At 40.7% G+C, this 22,259-nt stretch overlaps 1 protein-coding gene across 1 annotated transcript in view; it reads right to left on the bottom strand.

Moving 5' to 3' along the window:
* jade2 (jade family PHD finger 2) overlaps positions 1-22,259 on the bottom strand; it is a 48,776-nt gene that overhangs the window by 23,995 nt on the left and 2,522 nt on the right. Inside the window, exons 2-7 of the mRNA XM_067376999.1 lie at positions 15,230-15,293; positions 13,385-13,470; positions 10,737-10,894; positions 10,305-10,477; positions 7,230-7,441; positions 414-581 (exon numbers count right to left, since the gene is read on the bottom strand). Of these exons, the coding sequence (XP_067233100.1) occupies positions 414-581; positions 7,230-7,441; positions 10,305-10,477; positions 10,737-10,894; positions 13,385-13,470; positions 15,230-15,293 (861 nt within the window). The remainder of the gene's footprint in view (positions 1-413; positions 582-7,229; positions 7,442-10,304; positions 10,478-10,736; positions 10,895-13,384; positions 13,471-15,229; positions 15,294-22,259) is intronic.

The following is a 22,259-nucleotide window of genomic DNA, read 5'->3' as shown; positions in this document are numbered from 1 at the left end:
TGTATGACTGCAGAACATTCTACCTCCTACCAAGTAACACGATTGTTTTTCCTTATTATAATGTATAATTCAGTGATTTAAAATGCCCTGATGCTTCCAAACCAAACCAAAAAAGCTGCAAATGTTGTTATGATCAATTTAACCCCATAAAGCTACTGTATCGTATTTGATATGCAAATTTATAAGGCCTTTAAATGATCAACATGATCAAAACTTTTCTGATAAACCTGTCACACACAATCTACTCCATGCCATCTGTCGTTTGATTGATGGTTTAGTCTTTCTTAGCAACTAAACTGAGCCAAAAAGTCAGGGTTTCTGTTCATATTTTCATTGACAAAACCAGAATGTTTTCATCCCTAAAATTGAACACTACTTATAACTACTATCCCCAGACTAGCTTTGTTTGATACCTCAGGGATCCATAAGGCACAGCTGACGTGGACCCATTTGGTTCCACTACGAGTGGGTTTCAGAGCTCCTCCTCTCCTGGGACAGAGCAAACATTTGGGCTGCACTCCAAGGGCACATGTTCGGCACAGCCAGTTACCCTGCGGCACCTTCAAGATCCCGTAACATGCCTGCAGGAGGAAAAACACTCTTCGTCAACACAACCAATAATTTGCAAAAATCTGAATTGTGTCATCAGAATTATCAGTTTCTCTCGAATACTTTAATTGTGATTGTACATTTTAATGAACAGAATTTATTTTAATATGTGGAGCAAGTGCATGTTATTCTTAAGAGTAAACATACAAAAAAAGCTAAAAAAACCAGGGGCTGGATTCACAAAAATATTCTTCAAGTAGTTAAGACATTTCTTAAAATTAAGTTTGTAAGAATTATAAGAATGATCAAGTGCAATTCTTGAAAAAATCTTTCAAGAATTTTAGGTTTATATGTTAAAATTCATTCTCCATTGTTCATTGACTACTATTAGTATGCCATTCATTGGTTTATCTCTCCTATAGATGTAAACACTGAGCCCCTCAGACACCATTAAAACAGTGAGAGCGTCTGCTCAGGGGCGTGGCTACTGTAACAGGCTGAGAGATTAGGGCGTGGCTACTGTAGCAGACTGAGAGATTAGGGTGTGGCTACTGTAGCAGATTGAGAGATTAGGGTGTGGCTACTGTAGCAGACAGAGATTAGGGTGTGGCTACTGTAGCAGACAGAGATTAGGGTGTGGCTACTGTAGCAGAATGGGAGTTTGGGGCGTGGCTATAGTATCAGGCTGAGAGTTTGGGGCGTAGCTACTGTAGCAGGCTGAGAGTTTGGGGCGTGGCTACTGTAGCTGACAGAGATTAGGGTGTGGCTACTGTAGCAGACAGAGATTAGGGTGTGGCTACTGTAGCTGACTGAGATTAGGGTGTGGCTACTGTAGCTGACAGAGATTAGGGTGTGGCTACTGTAGCAGACAGAGATTAGGGTGTGGCTACTGTAGCAGACTGAGATTAGGGTGTGGCTACTGTAGCAGACAGAGATTAGGGTGTGGCTACTGTAGCAGAATGGGAGTTTGGGGCGTGGCTATAGTATCAGGCTGAGAGTTTGGGGCGTAGCTACTGTAGCAGGCTGAGAGTTTGGGGCGTGGCTACTGTAGCTGACAGAGATTAGGGTGTGGCTACTGTAGCAGACAGAGATTAGGGTGTGGCTACTGTAGCAGAATGGGAGTTTGGGGCGTGGCTATAGTATCAGGCTGAGAGTTTGGGGCGTGGCTACTGTAGCTGACAGAGATTAGGGTGTGGCTACTGTAGCAGACAGATTAGGGTGTGGCTACTGTAGCAGAATGGGAGTTTGGGGCGTGGCTATAGTATCAGGATGAGAGTTTGGGGCGTAGCTACTGTAGCAGGCTGAGAGTTTGGGGCGTGGCTACTGTAGCTGACAGAGATTAGGGTGTGGCTACTGTAGCAGACAGAGATTAGGGTGTGGCTACTGTAGCAGACTGAGAGATTAGGGTGTGGCTACTGTAGCAGACTGAGAGATTAGGGTGTGGCTACTGTAGCTGACAGAGATTAGGGTGTGGCTACTGTAGCAGACTGAAAGATTAGGGTGTGGCTACTGTAGCTGACTGAGATTAGGGTGTGGCTACTGTAGCTGACAGAGATTAGGGTGTGGCTACTGTAGCTGACTGAGATTAGGGTGTGGCTACTGTAGCTGACTGAGATTAGGGTGTGGCTACTGTAGCTGACTGAGATTAGGGTGTGGCTACTGTAGCAGGCTGAGAGTTTGGGGCGTGGCTACTGTAGCTGACAGAGATTAGGGTGTGGCTACTGTAGCAGACTGAGAGATTAGGGTGTGGCTACTGTACCAGGGTGGGAGTTTGGGGCGTGGCTACTGTAGCTGACAGAGATTAGGGTGTGGCTACTGTACCAGGGTGGGAGTTTGGGGCGTGGCTACTGTAGCAGACAGAGATTAGGGTGTGGCTACTGTACCAGGGTGGGAGTTTGGGGTGTGGCTACTGTAGCTGACTGAGATTAGGGTGTGGCTACTGTAGCTGACTGAGATTAGGGTGTGGCTACTGTAGCAGGCTGAGAGTTTGGGGCGTGGCTACTGTAGCTGACATAGATTAGGGTGTGGCTACTGTAGCAGACTGAGAGATTAGGGTGTGGCTACTGTACCAGGGTGGGAGTTTGGGGCGTGGCTACTGTAGCTGACAGAGATTAGGGTGTGGCTACTGTAGCAGACTGAGAGATTAGGGTGTGGCTACTGTAGCTGACTGAGATTAGGGTGTGGCTACTGTAGCTGACTGAGATTAGGGTGTGGCTACTGTAGCTGACAGAGATTAGGGTGTGGCTACTGTAGCTGACAGAGATTAGGGTGTGGCTACTGTACCAGGGTGGGAGTTTGGGGCGTGGCTACTGTAGCAGACAGAGATTAGGGTGTGGCTACTGTACCAGGGTGGGAGTTTGGGGTGTGGCTACTGTAGCTGACTGAGATTAGGGTGTGGCTACTGTAGCTGACTGAGATTAGGGTGTGGCTACTGTAGCAGGCTGAGAGATTAGGGTGTGGCTACTGTACCAGGGTGGGAGTTTGGGGCGTGGCTACTGTAGCTGACAGAGATTAGGGTGTGGCTACTGTAGCAGACTGAGAGATTAGGGTGTGGCTACTGTAGCTGACTGAGATTAGGGTGTGGCTACTGTAGCTGACAGAGAGATTAGGGTGTGGCTACTGTAGCTGACTGAGATTAGGGTGTGGCTACTGTAGCTGACAGAGATTAGGGTGTGGCTACTGTAGCAGACAGAGATTAGGGTGTGGCTACTGTAGCAGACAGAGATTAGAGTGTGGCTACTGTAGCAGACTGAGAGTTTAGGGCGTGGCTACTGTAGCTGACAGAGATTAGGGTGTGGCTACTGTAGCAGACAGAGATTAGGGTGTGGCTACTGTACCAGGGTGGGAGTTTGGGGTGTGGCTACTGTAGCTGACTGAGATTAGGGTGTGGCTACTGTAGCTGACAGATTAGGGTGTGGCTACTGTAGCAGGCTGAGAGTTTGGGGCGTGGCTACTGTAGCTGACAGAGATTAGGGTGTGGCTACTGTAGCAGACTGAGAGATTAGGGTGTGGCTACTGTACCAGGGTGGGAGTTTGGGGCGTGGCTACTGTAGCTGACAGAGATTAGGGTGTGGCTACTGTAGCAGACTGAGAGATTAGGGTGTGGCTACTGTAGCTGACTGAGATTAGGGTGTGGCTACTGTAGCTGACTGAGATTAGGGTGTGGCTACTGTAGCTGACAGAGATTAGGGTGTGGCTACTGTAGCAGACTGAGAGATTAGGGTGTGGCTACTGTACCAGGGTGGGAGTTTGGGGCGTGGCTACTGTAGCAGACTGAGAGATTAGGGTGTGGCTACTGTAGCTGACTGAGATTAGGGTGTGGCTACTGTAGCTGACTGAGATTAGGGTGTGGCTACTGTAGCTGACAGAGATTAGGGTGTGGCTACTGTAGCTGACAGAGATTAGGGTGTGGCTACTGTAGCAGACTGAGAGATTAGGGTGTGGCTACTGTAGCTGACAGATTAGGGTGTGGCTACTGTAGCTGACAGATTAGGGTGTGGCTACTGTACCAGGGTGGGAGTTTGGGGCGTGGCTACTGTAGCTGACAGAGATTAGGGTGTGGCTACTGTAGCTGACAGATTAGGGTGTGGCTACTGTAGCAGGCTGAGAGTTTGGGGCGTGGCTACTGTAGCTGACAGAGATTAGGGTGTGGCTACTGTAGCAGACTGAGAGATTAGGGTGTGGCTACTGTACCAGGGTGGGAGTTTGGGGCGTGGCTACTGTAGCTGACATAGATTAGGGTGTGGCTACTGTAGCAGACTGAGAGATTAGGGTGTGGCTACTGTACCAGGGTGGGAGTTTGGGGCGTGGCTACTGTAGCTGACAGAGATTAGGGTGTGGCTACTGTAGCAGACTGAGAGATTAGGGTGTGGCTACTGTAGCTGACTGAGATTAGGGTGTGGCTACTGTAGCTGACTGAGATTAGGGTGTGGCTACTGTAGCTGACAGAGATTAGGGTGTGGCTACTGTAGCTGACAGAGATTAGGGTGTGGCTACTGTACCAGGGTGGGAGTTTGGGGCGTGGCTACTGTAGCAGACAGAGATTAGGGTGTGGCTACTGTACCAGGGTGGGAGTTTGGGGTGTGGCTACTGTAGCTGACTGAGATTAGGGTGTGGCTACTGTAGCTGACTGAGATTAGGGTGTGGCTACTGTAGCAGGCTGAGAGATTAGGGTGTGGCTACTGTACCAGGGTGGGAGTTTGGGGCATGGCTACTGTAGCTGACAGAGATTAGGGTGTGGCTACTGTAGCAGACTGAGAGATTAGGGTGTGGCTACTGTAGCTGACTGAGATTAGGGTGTGGCTACTGTAGCTGACAGAGATTAGGGTGTGGCTACTGTAGCAGACAGAGATTAGGGTGTGGCTACTGTAGCAGACAGAGATTAGAGTGTGGCTACTGTAGCAGACTGAGAGTTTAGGGCGTGGCTACTGTAGCTGACAGAGATTAGGGTGTGGCTACTGTAGCAGACAGAGATTAGGGTGTGGCTACTGTACCAGGGTGGGAGTTTGGGGTGTGGCTACAGTAGCTGACTGAGATTAGGGTGTGGCTACTGTAGCTGACAGATTAGGGTGTGGCTACTGTAGCAGGCTGAGAGTTTGGGGCGTGGCTACTGTAGCTGACAGAGATTAGGGTGTGGCTACTGTAGCAGACTGAGAGATTAGGGTGTGGCTACTGTACCAGGGTGGGAGTTTGGGGCGTGGCTACTGTAGCTGACAGAGATTAGGGTGTGGCTACTGTAGCAGACTGAGAGATTAGGGTGTGGCTACTGTAGCTGACTGAGATTAGGGTGTGGCTACTGTAGCTGACTGAGATTAGGGTGTGGCTACTGTAGCTGACAGAGATTAGGGTGTGGCTACTGTAGCAGACTGAGAGATTAGGGTGTGGCTACTGTACCAGGGTGGGAGTTTGGGGCGTGGCTACTGTAGCAGACTGAGAGATTAGGGTGTGGCTACTGTAGCTGACTGAGATTAGGGTGTGGCTACTGTAGCTGACTGAGATTAGGGTGTGGCTACTGTAGCTGACAGAGATTAGGGTGTGGCTACTGTAGCTGACAGAGATTAGGGTGTGGCTACTGTAGCAGACTGAGAGATTAGGGTGTGGCTACTGTAGCTGACAGATTAGGGTGTGGCTACTGTAGCTGACAGATTAGGGTGTGGCTACTGTAGCAGGCTGAGAGTTTGGGGCGTGGCTACTGTAGCTGACAGAGATTAGGGTGTGGCTACTGTAGCAGACTGAGAGATTAGGGTGTGGCTACTGTACCAGGGTGGGAGTTTGGGGCGTGGCTACTGTAGCTGACAGAGATTAGGGTGTGGCTACTGTAGCAGACTGAGAGATTAGGGTGTGGCTACTGTAGCTGACTGAGATTAGGGTGTGGCTACTGTAGCTGACTGAGATTAGGGTGTGGCTACTGTAGCTGACAGAGATTAGGGTGTGGCTACTGTAGCAGACTGAGAGATTAGGGTGTGGCTACTGTACCAGGGTGGGAGTTTGGGGCGTGGCTACTGTAGCAGACTGAGAGATTAGGGTGTGGCTACTGTAGCTGACTGAGATTAGGGTGTGGCTACTGTAGCTGACTGAGATTAGGGTGTGGCTACTGTAGCTGACAGAGATTAGGGTGTGGCTACTGTAGCTGACAGAGATTAGGGTGTGGCTACTGTAGCAGACTGAGAGATTAGGGTGTGGCTACTGTAGCTGACAGATTAGGGTGTGGCTACTGTAGCTGACAGATTAGGGTGTGGCTACTGTACCAGGGTGGGAGTTTGGGGCGTGGCTACTGTAGCTGACAGAGATTAGGGTGTGGCTACTGTAGCTGACAGATTAGGGTGTGGCTACTGTAGCAGGCTGAGAGTTTGGGGCGTGGCTACTGTAGCTGACAGAGATTAGGGTGTGGCTACTGTAGCAGACTGAGAGATTAGGGTGTGGCTACTGTAGCTGACTGAGATTAGGGTGTGGCTACTGTAGCTGACAGAGATTAGGGTGTGGCTACTGTAGCAGACTGAGAGATTAGGGTGTGGCTACTGTACCAGGGTGGGAGTTTGGGGCGTGGCTACTGTAGCAGACTGAGAGATTAGGGTGTGGCTACTGTAGCTGACTGAGATTAGGGTGTGGCTACTGTAGCTGACTGAGATTAGGGTGTGGCTACTGTAGCTGACAGAGATTAGGGTGTGGCTACTGTAGCAGACTGAGAGATTAGGGTGTGGCTACTGTACCAGGGTGGGAGTTTGGGGCGTGGCTACTGTAGCTGACAGAGATTAGGGTGTGGCTACTGTAGCTGACAGAGATTAGGGTGTGGCTACTGTAGCAGACTGAGAGATTAGGGTGTGGCTACTGTACCAGGGTGGGAGTTTGGGGCGTGGCTACTGTAGCTGACAGAGATTAGGGTGTGGCTACTGTACCAGGGTGGGAGTTTGGGGCGTGGCTACTGTAGCTGACAGAGATTAGGGTGTGGCTACTGTAACAGGCTGAGAGCTCTGAATTCCATTTTTTTTTTATACTGTAGAAGTCACTCGGGACCAGCAACTGTTTTTGAGAATACAAAATATCTTTAACATTACTATTTACTCTTAACATCGTGTAAAAAATAAGAATTGTCAATTTTGTTTTCATGGTGACTTTAATTACAGTCCCCAAGCATTGGCAGTAGATCTCAATGCAATCTGGATAATTTGTAGAAGAAGTACCTGGTGCACACAAACGTTGCACTTGTCACAGAAAACCATCTCGTTGCCGTCCTCCCCCTCAGGTGAGCGGCACACGTCACAAACTACGTCCTCGTCGTATTCGATACCCAGCCCCTCCTCCGTCTCGATGGCCTGCTGCATGTTCTGCTGACACCTGCTCTCCAGCTCCACCACAACCTGCTCCATGGTGAGCTCGTCCAGCTCCGGAAGTGCTGGGAAGCACACATGACAAGACAGGCTAAGTAATGTAGCACAGTGAAGAGAATTGAGAGAAGGAGAAGGAATCGGGACATAAAGACTGCTTGAAACTTTTTGCAAAATGCAGGTCTTTTAATTATAAACAAGCCTGAATACACCAGGACTCTTATGTTGAAATGTCTATGCTTTACTATTGCTGGCAGCTAAAATATGATCTCTTACAAACATCTACAACATATTACAGTACAAACACCATAATAAAGTAAACTGTGAAAATTCATCAACAGTAAATCATAATCAATTGTTTGGCATAAATGTGTAATATTTATTGTTTATGAACTGCTCTGAAACAGTGAGCTGTGTTTCTATATTTGAACATGCAGCGCTTGTATTCATTAATGAAATCACAGCCTTCTGAAGTTTAATCATCACACTAAGCCGTATCACAATTCCTGTTTTTCCATCCCCAAATTTAAAGTCCGCGTGAACTGGAAGTTGCAATCGTCTTTTCTCCAGTGTTGTAATGTATTTCCAAGTGAAAATGAATATTGAATAGAGGGCAGAGTTTGACTTTAGCGCTCCTCCTCTCCATCTCTCGCTCATAGCAGACTAACGGTTGCAGAGGAGTGGTTTACACGTTTTCAACCCAAGCCGTCAAACTGACGTCATCAGAGAAGGAACGCCATTCCAGACCGGAAGTAACTTTTCAGATTTTGATTAAAGATTACTGTGACAAACAATCGTTTTTCTGTGTTTTAACTTGCACGGATTAATTGTTCACCACAAGATTAGTAATATGCACTAACAAAGGAAATAGGGTCGATTTTGATTTCATGACGACTTTAAGGCCTCTTAAACTGATCATTAGGACATACCATTTATTAAAATATTTTTGTTTAGACTTTTTAAGGACTTTATTTATTTGTATAGTGGTCTTTTGGCATCTCCATGTGATGTGGTCCTGTTTGGTATAGCACCTTCACATAGTATATACATAAAGCTCTAAACAAATATAACATTTATTTTTTGCTGTTGCATTGTATACATTTTGAAAATTAAAAAGTATTTCTTTTTGTTTTTTAATTGAAAACTATGCACTGGAATGTTTGTCATGTGCGCTTTGATGTGCACAGTAGTTCTGAGTTAAATAGACTGGGTATGGATATCAGGTGTCTTTTTGGAGTCTCAAAGTGTCTTCTTTGGAAAGACACTTAAATTTATATAGAAAAAAGCTTGTTCAGTCTTGTCACTACCATCCTTAAACTTAAATTAGAACTTGATAAAACATTTATCTTTTTTCAAATATGTTTCAAGCCTCTCAAATCCTAGTCTTACTAATTTTTTTTCTTGAAAGTATATCATAGAAAAGGATTATACCTGTAGAGATGCAGCCATTTCATTTTGGTTGATACTAGTATTATGTGTTATTTTAGTGTTTATTGTAGTTTTATTACAGTTTTATTAATATTTTGAATTAGCTTTTATTTTTTTTGTTAATTTTAGTTTAATTTTTTAGTAAATTGTAATGTGCTTTCATCATTTTATTAGATTTTATTTATTTATTTTATTTTATATTGATATTTAGGTTTATTTTTATTTCAGCTTTAGTTTTTAATTTATTTCCAGTTAATAATTTTAGTGGTTTCTAATTAAACTTATTTCAGTTTATTGCCGAGGCAATCAGCACTAGTACATGACTAGTACTAGTACACAACTTACACAAAGATCATTTAGCTGAAAACTGTAACATTTATCTGACAAATTTACAAATAATTTGGCAGAAAATTACATAATCTGAACTGAATTAAGATGGAAAATGCCACTAACTTGTGTTGTACTGTATAAAGATCTTGAATCTTTTGGTAGACAGTGAATCGATTCAATTCCAGATCGTTTTTTGCAAATTCAGAATGATTTAATTCGAGACAATTCACAATGAGATTCGATTTTGCATTTTTTAAGTGCATTCATATGATTTTGTAAATGCTTTCCCTAATGTGTCTTACTCAGGGTGTGAAATAGACCTTCAGGGGGTCAGAGAGTGATGAAAAAACCCTTTTGTCCGTTGTTAGATCATGTTAGTTCTTAATGATGATACATCACTTTATTTTGATAGCCTATAAAAATGTACATTTTTATAAGCCAATATTTTAAAAGGCTTAGCTGTTGATATTATCTGTTGTGTAGGATCGTGTAGGTTCTTTATTTTATTTTCATTTACAATAAAATGCCAGTTTTTAACTTTTCCTTTCTACCGCCCAGTGATGATTCTGAAAGAAAGCGGGTGGGTGTTTCATGCTCATCTGACTAACAGATAAACCACAAGCTTTTGTTTCAGTGTTGTTAATGTTGTGGTTATTTCAGCAAACAGTTTGCTTCCTACTTTCAATTTAACTGCATTAAGTTAAATTTCATTTATTACTCAACGGAACTGTGCGCATGCATTTTAGACACTTTATGTTTATGACTTTATGTTTTAGCTCCGTCCTTCATCCATCCTCAAATAAGCGGGTTTTACTTCAGCTGCTCAGGTAATGTCAATGGAGTGACCCATTTTCGGGGGCAGCCAAAATTACACTTTAAAATAAGTCTGAGCTATAGAAATGTATCTTTATACTTACAAGTAAAGCTTCATGTTGCAGGATTTTATCTTTTCCATGACTTTATCAATGGTTTGAGCGGTTTGACTCAATTATTGACCGAAGCAAATGATTCACGATTTAAAAATACATGTTTCAGGATTGATTCATATGCATTGTCAGGATTTGTAATCGATGCATTGAGAAAACGAGTGAATCTTTGATACTGACTTGTTTTACAATAACAAACTTGCATCATTAAAAAAGGAAAATGATTCAGATAGTCAGTAAATCTTACCTAACTGTCTGAATTCAGTATTAACTAGTTCAAGCCAGGTCACATCCAGATCATCCAGATCGTAGCGACTCAGCGGCTCAGTGAGACCATGTGACTCTCCGAAGCCAAACTCTGACTGGCCCCTGGCTTGGATTGGTGAAAAGAATGGGATTCGATTGACATCAGGAAGCTCCCTGGTGGGGAAAAACACACCTGAATGACCACACAACTCATCATACGTGCATCAAGCATTGGAAGTTTCAGGTTCAACTCCGTGGACTGTATGTGCTGCATAACGCTGATCAGGACATGCATCATGTGACTCATTCCATATTGACTTATAAGCAAAAATCAGGTTTTGAATAGAGCACCTATGATTGGTCACTGAAATCAGTCATACTGAACAGGTTCCAGTGTTTTCAGTCAGATGTTTGTTTTCTTGCTGAATCTCACCTGACTACAGGCTCAGGAATGGGTTCCACATTGGCTGGCACCTGCACACCCTTCTCCCATTCCTGCCTCCAGGGGTCTGACAGGAAATAGAACTCCTCTGGGCTCAGTTGTGCTGAATCAGGCAACTTCATGGCTGTAATGAAATCTGTCCGAAACACCTGAAAGAACAGAACATTGGCAACATTCAACAAGGATGCTTTCTTCAGGCCGTGGTGGCATTTTCACTGGCGCTGAGGTGAGAATAAAAGCAACTTTGTGTCAGAATGCAAAATATATGAGAATAAAACATTAAGAGTTTGAGCATGAAACAAGATCTCTTCACAGAAGACAAACTTTAAATAAACAGACACTTTTAAAAACTTAATTTGACTGAGTATTTCTGAGTGGGTGACTTAAACGTAGGGTGGGACAGAAACCAAAAACATTATTTGTTCATCCTTCAAAGATTGTTCCCATTTGTAAAACTAAAAGTTTCAAGATGTAGGAAAACTAACACTTGTTGGCAAACAAACACATATTTGAAAATAAAAAGACATTAAATTAGCACTATAACCAGTAGATAGAAGCAGACAAGCACTTATTGGCTTATTAGCCAGTCCCTCCAGAAAAACGCGATTATGCGATCGTCTGATTTCATGCATAATCAGCCAAAGTCCGCATATTTATGCGGGGGTCGCATTTTTTCAAATACGCCGCACTTTCGCCCAGTGCCCAAGGAAGTCGACCGGAAGTTGAAGTCGGCCGGGTGCCGCCATCTTGTAGCAGAACTTCACTTGCGTTAGCATCCCCATTGACTCCCATACATTTTGGCGTCACTTTGACAGTGAATAACTTTACGTCTGAGGCGTTTAAAGACTCCATTTGTCCATTATTTATTTCCAAAGATACACGACAATGTATAAAGGGCTCCATTACCTTCTATGTTACATTATGGCCCCGTAGAAACAGTTTTTGTAAAAATAAGCTAACGATTGCGTCATAACCACTCGACTCTCTGTCGCACAGAAGAGAAGTTACCGTACAGACAAGAAGAGAAGCTCGCAGGCAATCGGGGAGACGTCAAGAGAGAAGCCTACTGGCGTTACATTTTAAAATACTATACAAACTAATTAATCAGAATACTTACTCCTGCTCACTCACGCCAAAGAACTCCCCGCTCAAGCTCGCCGTCTCTGCAAGATTAACGATGGCAGTTTGCACGCACAGCTACTAGAAGATTTACATCTGTCAGACAGGTTGCTGACGTCATCAAGCTTAGTTTGAGACTGCGCGTCAGAAAAGGAAGTGCTAAAAATCGCTGAAAATGGGCTTCACTCGTCTCAATTGAGTTCCAATGGGGTCGCTGTGTCCATTTCTTTTACTGTCTATGCTTTCGCCGCATAAACTGCCGATTTCAGCAAGCAAAATATATGCGGGGCTAGCATGATTTCATAATCCCTGCATTTTCGTTGCAAAAAAGTCACATATATCTTAGCAGAAAGTTGAAAAATGTTGCATTTACTTCACACTAGTAAAGCGCCATTATTTTCCCCCTATTGCCATGGGAACCTTGTGAAGTGACGTAATTACGCGACGTGAACATCATCTGCAAACCATGAAACCATGATGAAGCACACAAATCATTCTCATTTGCCAATAAAATTAAGCGCAAAAGACCGCGCAAAGCAGTTTCCTGGTGTGTTACATGACAGTGGGAGCAAATTATTTTGCGTGCTGACGCTGGAAAACCACTTTCACTTTGCCACCGCCAAGGATGGTTAAAGCAGCAGCGGAAGCAGGCAGGAAGAAGCACACATTTTTAAAAATATTTTATCTATTCATTTTTATAGAAGTTGTTGGATATTAATAATAATACGTTTATTTTATATAGCGCCTTTCTACAAACTCATATTCCTTTTGTAAAGCTAAGACTCAATGTTTTGTAAGTTTGAGCCATGTGTTAATTAAGGTCTGAAATAAAACAGAATGAGAACTTAAATATTCTGTGATTTAGTATTCTTGCTTATCATAGGAAGTAATAGGAAATACTCTTTACATTAAAGTAGTAGCCTAGTGAGAACAGGGTGTTGGGGGAATCACCTTTTATTTTTTTCTGTTTTTCATCAAACCGCAGTTTTTGCAAGTTCCCGCAATTTCATCGCATAAAATTGCAAAAATATCCCGCATATTCCATCGCATTTTTTAACAAAACGTGCCGCATAATCAAGCATTTTAGCCCGCAACAATCACAAAAAAATCCCACGTTTTTCTGGAGGGACTGATTAGCCATTTCCTAAGTAAATCTCATGAAAAAAAACAAAACCTTTTTTTCTTTCAAATTGCGACTGAATTACACAAATGAAACTTCTGGATGCACTTAGCCAAATCATTTAATGATTAATTTCTTATTTAAAAATGAGCTTTTTGTATAATTGTATAAATATTAGACTTTTTAATTAAATTCAATAATTCTATTGAATCTGAATTTAACATAAAATAACCACACTTTTATACCAATAGCAAACCACAACCATCCAATCATCCAATCAATTCCCCAGGGACAAAATCAAGCCCCGCCCTACATTTGTTCTTGTTCAATAAGGAAGAAAAGACTAGCACAACTTCACTTTCATGCTGACTTTAAACTTGCGTGAAACAGTATTTCTCACCTCAGATGGTTTCTTCTGCTCATGGCGTACCCATGTGCTATTGGTCCCCGTGTTCTTTGAAGACCGTGACCAGGTGGTCACATGACCTGCAAGAGATTGAAGTGTCATACCTAAACTTACAGAGAATTACATCATCATTTACTCACCCTCATGTTCTTCCAAACCTGTATGTCTATCTTTTTGAATGACAACAATTGGTGCTGTGCTGTTCGGCATAACTGATTAATATCTGATGATAAAATTTACACTAAGGTCAAAGTTGGAAAATAAACAAAATTAAACTTTCATTTAAAAAGAATAAGTATTGTTTGACCTATAATTCATTTGTCTTTAGTGTTAGCACTCTGTTGATTAAAGGTTGCATTAACCCTCTGGTGCTCTTCTGTCATTTTCGACTGAAAAAGTTTACAGTTTTATTTTTCTATAATTTTTTACTTCATCGGAATAGTATGAAACTTGGTAAAGGTTTTGGCACTTACTGCGTGAACAAAAAAAAAAGTAAAAAATGAGCGCATTGGAAATAAACGAGAGACGAATTTCTTCTAGTGGAAACTTTTGGTACTGCGGCCAAACAAAATATTACAGCGTAAATCTAATTTAGTACCATAAAATCACCTAAAAATACAAAATATTAAATAAAAAACATTATCAAACTAAAATATAGCACATTCATTTCATTGAAATAATAATAATTGAAGCACCAGAGGGTTAAGCCTATGAAGCTACTGTATCATATTTGATACGCAAATTTCTAAGGCCTCTAAATGATCATGATCAAAACTGCTGATAAACCTGTCGCACACAATCTCCTCAGGTCCTTCTGTCATCTGATTGATAGTTTAGACTTTATAAAGTAAAAGTCTTTTAGTATAAATGTGCAAATTCTTCGAAATCTGCACTGATTTTTATCAAGTAAATGCAAGAATAACTTTGATATTGTTAGTAATATTTCAACTGGACTGAAGCAGGTTTACTTGATTATCCAGACATCATTTATTACAAAAATCAAAGTATCAAATATGATCATCAGGCTTTTGGAAGGTTTATTTGTTCATCTCTCAACCATCATTGTATAGCATTGCATTATATGTTTTAAAACTACAAAGCTTTGAAAAGAATTTAAATATCATCTTACTGAGACATATTGATATTTAAATGCATTTTATGTCAGTATCTGCTATACTGTTATAAAGACATTGATTTACATCACAAGAGTCAGAATTTCATCACTTTTTGTTCATATTAATATCAGCATCTGCACCAAAATTGCATATTTTTGCTCCTCTGAATAAAATTGAGCTGTTTTTTCCTCACTATATCAGACTATATGAGACATAAAAGCCTGATGGATCCAATATTATACTCAAAAAAAAAAAAATTAACTTTTTTTAATGATTTTGTCAAAAAAAGTTCTCAAAAAAGTACCTTAATCTCTGGAACAGTACATTAATCATTCAAGTAATGGTCGATTATCAAGAATAATCATTATTTACAGCCCTCATTACTATTTTATAATATTGAAATCTGATATTAATCATTATTATACTACTGTAATTTAATATCCAAGTTGGCTGAGTTTAAAAAAAAAAACAAAAAAAACAATCGATAGTACAAATATTATTATGTATATCATACAGTCGGCATCTTGCTGTGCCGTTCGAGTTGGATAAGAGAAAGAACTCAGGAGCAGATCACATCTGCTGGGACGGATGATGTGGCTCGTCAGGGTCACCAATGAACAAACACTAACTTCCTTCAAATCTAAATAAAGCTAGCGACTGACACTACAGTCCTCTTCACTAATGTGTTTCCATCTCCCTGTCTCCATCTGTGTTTATTACTCACTGTCGGTGGTGTCAGAGTCGTTGCTGCTGGTGGAGTACTTCCTCCTCTTCATCTCACTCTCCATCTGTCAGGAAAGAAGGGATGAACAATTATCAGACTCTGAAAAGATGGCAGAAACGCGTGAGGAAAGCAAAGTGTGAAAGTGTGTGTCTGTGCTGACAGGGATGCTGTACACAGACAGAAGAGGAAACACTTCACTGGCTGTTGGCAGATTTATATGGCCATAAAACAGGGCTTTTCCCTTTCATGCTGGTCTCTTCCTGTCGCCTTTCCCTGCTCGATCATCACTTTACATGAGGCTGAGAATCACACTCGCCGATGCTCCAGCTGCCCTCACTACAAGCAGGGCTGCACGATGTGGGGAAAATATCTAATTGCAATTTTTTACATTCATTTTAAATCGTGATCGAATCAAAATTCCAGGTTTGTGTGCTTGTTTGTAGGGCTGCACAATTTGGCCAACATTTTGTGATTACTTATCAATACAAATATAAAAATAAACAATAATAATAATTATTATTAACATTAGTATTACTAAATAAACAAATAAAAATTAGTATAAAAGTAAACTACAGCTATTGTAATATTTTACTATAAAAAATATTTAATATTTAAGAAAAATCATATAATATTATATTAACTAATGTCCGGTGCACACTGCATAGTTTTCAAAGTTGTCAGATCACTATTCTTCTCACACTACACGACTGTCTGGGGTACCATGTTGTGCACAGTACATGACGGATCGGCGACATTACACAACACTTCAATAGGAAGAATCAATGACAACTCTGTCCAATCTCTCCAACAGTGTGTAATGTTAGCTTTAGCCCGTTAGCCACGGAGCATACCATCAAACTCATTCAGAATCAAAATGTAAACATCCAAATAAATACTATACTCACATGATCAGCATGCAGCATGCATGACGAACACTTTGTAAAGGTCCATTTTGAGGGTTATATTAGCTGTGTGAACTTTGTTTATGCACTGTATTATAGTCGAGAGCTCGAGGGCGGGGAGCGCGAGCAATTAAAGGGGCCGCAGCCTGAATCGGTGCATTTCTAATGATGCCCCAAAATAGGCAGTTAAAAAAATTAATTAAAAAAAAATCTATGGGGTATTTTGAGATGAAACTTCACAGACACATTCAGGGGACACCTTAGACTTATATTACATCTTGTAAAAAAAAAAAAAAAAAAAAAAAAAAAAGTTCTAGGGCACCTTTAATTTCTTTTTGTTTTCTATCAAATGTTGGATTTCCTACATTTTGAAATGTTCGGTTTTACAAATGGGGACAATCTCAGAAGGATGAACAAATAATATTTTTGGTCATCACATTAAAAATAACATTTAAAGTGCTGGAGAAATGTTGCGTGTGCGTGTCTAATTACAAACACAGTGTTTCTTATTCAAACGTTCCCATTAGCTTTGTCTTTATTGCAATCAATAAACTGGTTTATTCGTGGTTTATTCGTGTGGTTTTGTACAGCGAGTACAGAATGAACAGATAACAGTTCACATGGTCAATTAGTTCAAAGGATTTAAAGTTTTGAAAAGCTTTGTTTCTGATGAACACATCTCTAAAGAACACAGGAAACACTGGAGTATACAGGTGCTGGTCATATAATTAGAATATCATCAAAAAGTTGATTTATTTCACTAATTCCATTCAAAAAGTGAAACTTGTATATTATATTCATTCATTACACACAGACTGATATTTTTCAAATGTTTATTTCGTTTCATTTTGATGATTATAACTGACAACTAAGGAAAATCCCAAATTCAGTATCTCAGAAAATTAGAATATTACTTCAGACCAATACAAAGAAAGGATTTTTAGAAATCTTGGCCAACTGAAAAGTATGAACATGAACAGTATGAGCATGTACAGCACTCAGTACTTAGTTGGGGCTCCTTTTGCCTGAATTACTGCAGCAATGCGGCGTGGCATGGAGTCGATCAGTCTGTGGCACTGCTCAGGTGTTATGAGAGCCCAGGTTGCTCTGATAGTGGCCTTCAGCTCTTCTGCATTGTTGGGTCTGGCATATTGCATCTTCCTCTTCACAATACCCCATAGATTTTCTATAGGGTTAAGGTCAGGCGAGTTTGCTGGCCAATTAAGAACAGGGATACCATGGTCCTTAAACCAGGTATTGGTAGATTTGGCACTGTGTGCAGGTGCCAAGTCCTGTTGGAAAATTAAATCTGCATCTCCATAAAGTTGGTCAGCAACAGGAAGCATGAAGTGCTCTACAACTTCCTGGTATACGGCTGGATTGACCTTGGACCTCAGAAAACACAGTGGACCAACACCAGCAGATGACATGGCACCCCAAACCATCACTGACTGTGGAAACTTTACACTGGACCTCAAGCAACGTGGATTGTGTGCCTCTCCTCTCTCCCTCCAGACTCTGGGACCCTGATTTCCAAAGGAAATGCAAAATTTACTTTCATCAGAGAACATAACTTTGGACCACTCAGCAGCAGTCCAGTCCTTTTTGTCTTTAGCCCAGGCGAGACAGATGCTGTCTGTTGTTCAAAAGTGGCTTGACACAGGGAATGCGACAGCTGAAACCCATGTCTTGCATACGTCTGTGCGTAGTGGTTCTTGAAGCACTGACTCCAGCTGCAGTCTACTCTTTGTGAATCTCCCCCATATTTTTGAATGAGTTTTGTTTCACAGTCCTCTCCAGGGTGCGGTTATCCCTATTGCTTGTACACTTTTTCCTACCACATCTTTTCCTTCCCTTCGCCTCTCTATTAATGTGCTTGGACACAGAGCTCTGTGAACAGCTGCAAGGTGTCAATGGTCGTCTTTTGGACAACTGTCAAGTCAGCAGTCTTCCCCATGATTGTGTAGCCTACAGAACTAGACTGAGAGACCATTTAAAGGCCTTTGCAGGTGTTATGAGTTAATTAGCTCATTAGAGTGGGGCACCAGGTGTCTTCAATATTGAACCTTTTCACAAAATTCTAATTTTCTGAGATACTGAATTTGGGATTTTCCTTAGTTGTCAGTTATAACCATCAAAATTAAAAGAAATAAACATTTGAAATATATCAGTCTGTGTGTAATGAATTAATATAATATACAAGTTTCACTTTTTGAATGGAATTAGTGAAATTAATCAACTTTTTGATGATATTCTAATTATATGACCAGCACCCGTAGAGCATACTAGACTAACAAGACACAGGTGAAAACAAATGAGGGGAACCAAAAGAACTACAAAAGGACTACAAAACTAGACACAGGAAACTAGAAATACAACATAAAAGTCCAAACAAGCAGAGAACATGTCACAGATGAAACGTGTAGGGCTGGGCTAGGATGGGATGGGTACAGCTCTGCGGCACGAGCTAAGAGTGTGTGTGGAGAGCTGGATGTGTCCAAAGAGAAAGTGAGCATGAAGAGGAGAATTCTGGGTGAGAGAGAATAGACTGCAGTCCCCCAGGGAGAGAAAGAGAGACATCTTCAGCTGTTCTCTCCTGCACAGCACAGCCAACGCTGCTATTTTTAGGAACCAGTGAACAGGAGAAAGAGACACTCTCGGACGAGAGCAGAGTAACAGAGCCGGCTGTGTTACCGTCACACTGATGATGTTACAACGGCTGTAACTCTCGGCTCATCCGATCACATGTTATAGAGCGACACAGAATGTGAGTGAGGCTCACAAACAACAAGAGAGTGTGAACAGTTGTGTTTTATTATTTTATATAATTTTTTTTTAATTGTGTTAAATTGTTACTGTTTCTGATCTCCCCGAAATGCCTCCATCTTGAGTTTTCTTCCCAATGTTCCTCATTTAAATAATTAATGCGCAGAATAAAGGGGCGGGGCCTGGTTGAGTTAGTTAGTACTGTGTTGAAACTGGCGGTTATGGTAATGGGAGGGACATTTCCCAAACACCAATCACAACACACTGCTCCAGCCGACCAATCAGAGCACATTGTGCTTTTCAGAAGGAAGGGCTTCATAGAGACAGGAACTAAACAGAGCGTTACTGACAGACTGGGAAGAGAGGAGCTGCAACAATGGAGAATATGAGGAAAATAATCAACATTCAAGCAGGAAAACCTGCTCTAGTAGAGCACAAAAACAACACTAAGACTTTGAAAAAGGTATTTAGGTCCTCTTTAAAGTTATGATTTCAATAATTAGACATGCTTTCTAGAATCAATTAAAACAGAAAACACTGAATTTGGGAAAAAAAAATACATCAGATTTCAAGTGTAGAAACATCTCAAAGATGATCAGACAAATTAAAATGCTCTATATTTCAATTGTAATAGCAATGTAATTATTGAAGATTTTCTTTTCAATAATTAAGCATTTCTCTCTGGTTTATAAATCAAAGCATTGCATAGTCATCTCTCTGGGTGAAAACACTCATCTGTTCGCTCTTCTGGAGACGTCGTCCTAACATCAGGACCACATCCATCTCTCACATCATTTAATCTCCAGCACGAGCACACGCTGCGGTGAACGCTTTCTCAGAAGCATGTCACGCAAGATGTGTGACACAAATCCACTAGTCAGTGGAGCGTCGCGAGAGGTTACGGGTGATGGGGAACATCAGAGCCTGAGCTCCTTCATTCATGAATAACCCCCGCCCCACTGAGAAACACACACTGCTACCCATGTGACTGCCTCGCCTCCTTCTCCACCAATCACATGACAGCTGCCAAACACATTGAACAGATATAGATGCTCTAACAACACCCAATACCAAACACCTTCACAACACAAATGCTAAAAAAATATATAATAAAGATAAAAAAATAAAGATATATTTGGACACACAAGTGTTTTTAACAACAATTTGTATATATCTGCTCAAAACCTGATTTATAAATCACTTTTTAGGTTTTTTTGCAGTTGACAACTAGACAAGAATTACAAACATTGTTACACCAGTAGGTGGCGACAAATGGCTGTTAAAAATGTATTTGTCATTGAGTGACTGCATCTGAAATTGCATACTTCCCAACAAGTATATTCTGATGTGTGCATATGATGGACACTTTACTATCCCATGAGGCAACGGGAGAGGATTTGTGAATGACAGTGAAGCGACGCAATTGATTTTTTAGCAGCAGTGTGAGATTTCGGATGCAGCCAATCGTTCACTCATCTGTTCAAAAACTGTGATTTATCCTTTAGAGAAACAAGAAGTATATGAGTCAGTCATTGAATCATTCATTCAAACCATTATTTTTTAAATAATTCAAAATGATAAATAATAAATATTTTTTTTAAATAGACTGCAGCAACTATTTGTCAGAACCTCTAATAAATTAAATGTTATTTTAATTAGTTGCCTATTCAGAATCATGGGAGAATCGTGATCTTTATTTTAAATCTCTACTTTAATCCAGAATCATGTAGCTCTACCTAATTTAACTAATTTACTCAAATTTAATGCCAAGGTAGTTAAACCAAAGTAGAACATTAAAAGTAGGCCTGGGCAATAAAACGGTATCGATATTTATTGACGGTATGTCTAAATCGATGACAATAGAAAAAAATGTTCGATATAACTCTCTATATATTATCACTTAAATGCGTAAAAATGTAAACAGATATGAAGTTAGGTTGCATGAACAACTCTCAAGTGCACTCCGTCCCTGGATCACAAACAGACGCGCTACAAGTGAAATGCAAACAAGTTGCTGTGGAGTTCAGTTGCACAATCACCACGTGAAATCAGAACACACAAACACATGAAAATGAGTGCTGTACCTGCTGGCTACGAGGAGATTGTGAATAAAAAAAGGACATATCAGCTCGTCGCTGTGGCAATCTTTCTGAAAGAAACTTGGCGCTGAAAACGATGCCTTTCTCGATTACATTATTTCACCACCAGGTGGCGACAAGTGAGTGTTAAAAAATTTATTTGATATTGAATCTTCATCTGAAGCCTGCACGCTGAAGCATGTGTACATCGCGTAAATATTGAGTTCTCTTTCAAGTCTTGCGCTTGAACGGACAAATTCACACAAAGATTATGTCAACATGCCTGTCTTGGTGAGTATCCTAGCAAACATGGTAGGTTATGTCTTAAGTGAACTTAAACACTCAAGAAAGAACCATGCGTTCAGTATCAGTGCACTGGATCCATGCATTATGTTTTAAAGTGACAGCAGCCTAATATTCCTGCTGTCTGAATGTGTTTTTAAAGTTAATCAGACAACAAATGACAAGGAAATCACTCATTGCTGTTGACTGAATAGCTTTTTAACTTAATTAATAATGATTAATCTTTATTTAATTTATACAGTGAAGATTATAATCAATATTGTTTTACAATTGATTAGCTACTTTCAGTTTCTGTACCTGAAATCTATTGTTAGATACCTGAAAAGCACTATTTTATTTGTATCTTTGCTCTACTGTATTTATTTGTGCTGTTGCTTGTAGTTTGATTATTTGTTTTTATTTTCCGTATTTTTATTTGACAGTAGTCCTTTTTTTCCTTAACATCGCACATACCGAAACCGTGACCCTAAAACTGACGTAAAAACGGAACCGTGAGTAATCTGTACCGTCCCACCCCTACTTTGATTCTTATACACGTTTTGCTCAACATGACAATCTTGACATATTTACACAAACTTACAGTATCAAATTCTCATGTTGCGATAATTGCTTAAGCTTTTATCACGGTATACGGTATTATCACGATATTGAAATAAGTTGCAAAAAAGTGTTGTCATAGTAAAACAGGTTTAAGAACTTTTTCTTATAACAAAAAAAAACTCTGAACATTTAAATACAATAACGCAGTACACAAATTATAAAGTAAAATGTTTCAAACAGATTAAAGTACAAAAGAATTATAAAGAAAAACAAATAACACTATATAAGGTCTCGTTATTTAATGTTAGTTAATGCATTAACTAAAATTAAGTATGAGCAATAGCCACATTTGTTACAGAAAGTAATATTTTTTGTTAATATTAATTAAAAAAATACAACTGATCATTGTTAGCTTTAGGTTCATTAAATAATAATTACAAC

The sequence above is a fragment of the Chanodichthys erythropterus genome, chromosome 22, assembly GCF_024489055.1.
Source record: "Chanodichthys erythropterus isolate Z2021 chromosome 22, ASM2448905v1, whole genome shotgun sequence".
Classification (NCBI taxonomy): Eukaryota; Metazoa; Chordata; class Actinopteri; order Cypriniformes; family Xenocyprididae; genus Chanodichthys; species Chanodichthys erythropterus.
Note: the sequence above shows the minus strand (reverse complement) of the source record. Positions and strands in the feature narration are given on the sequence as shown.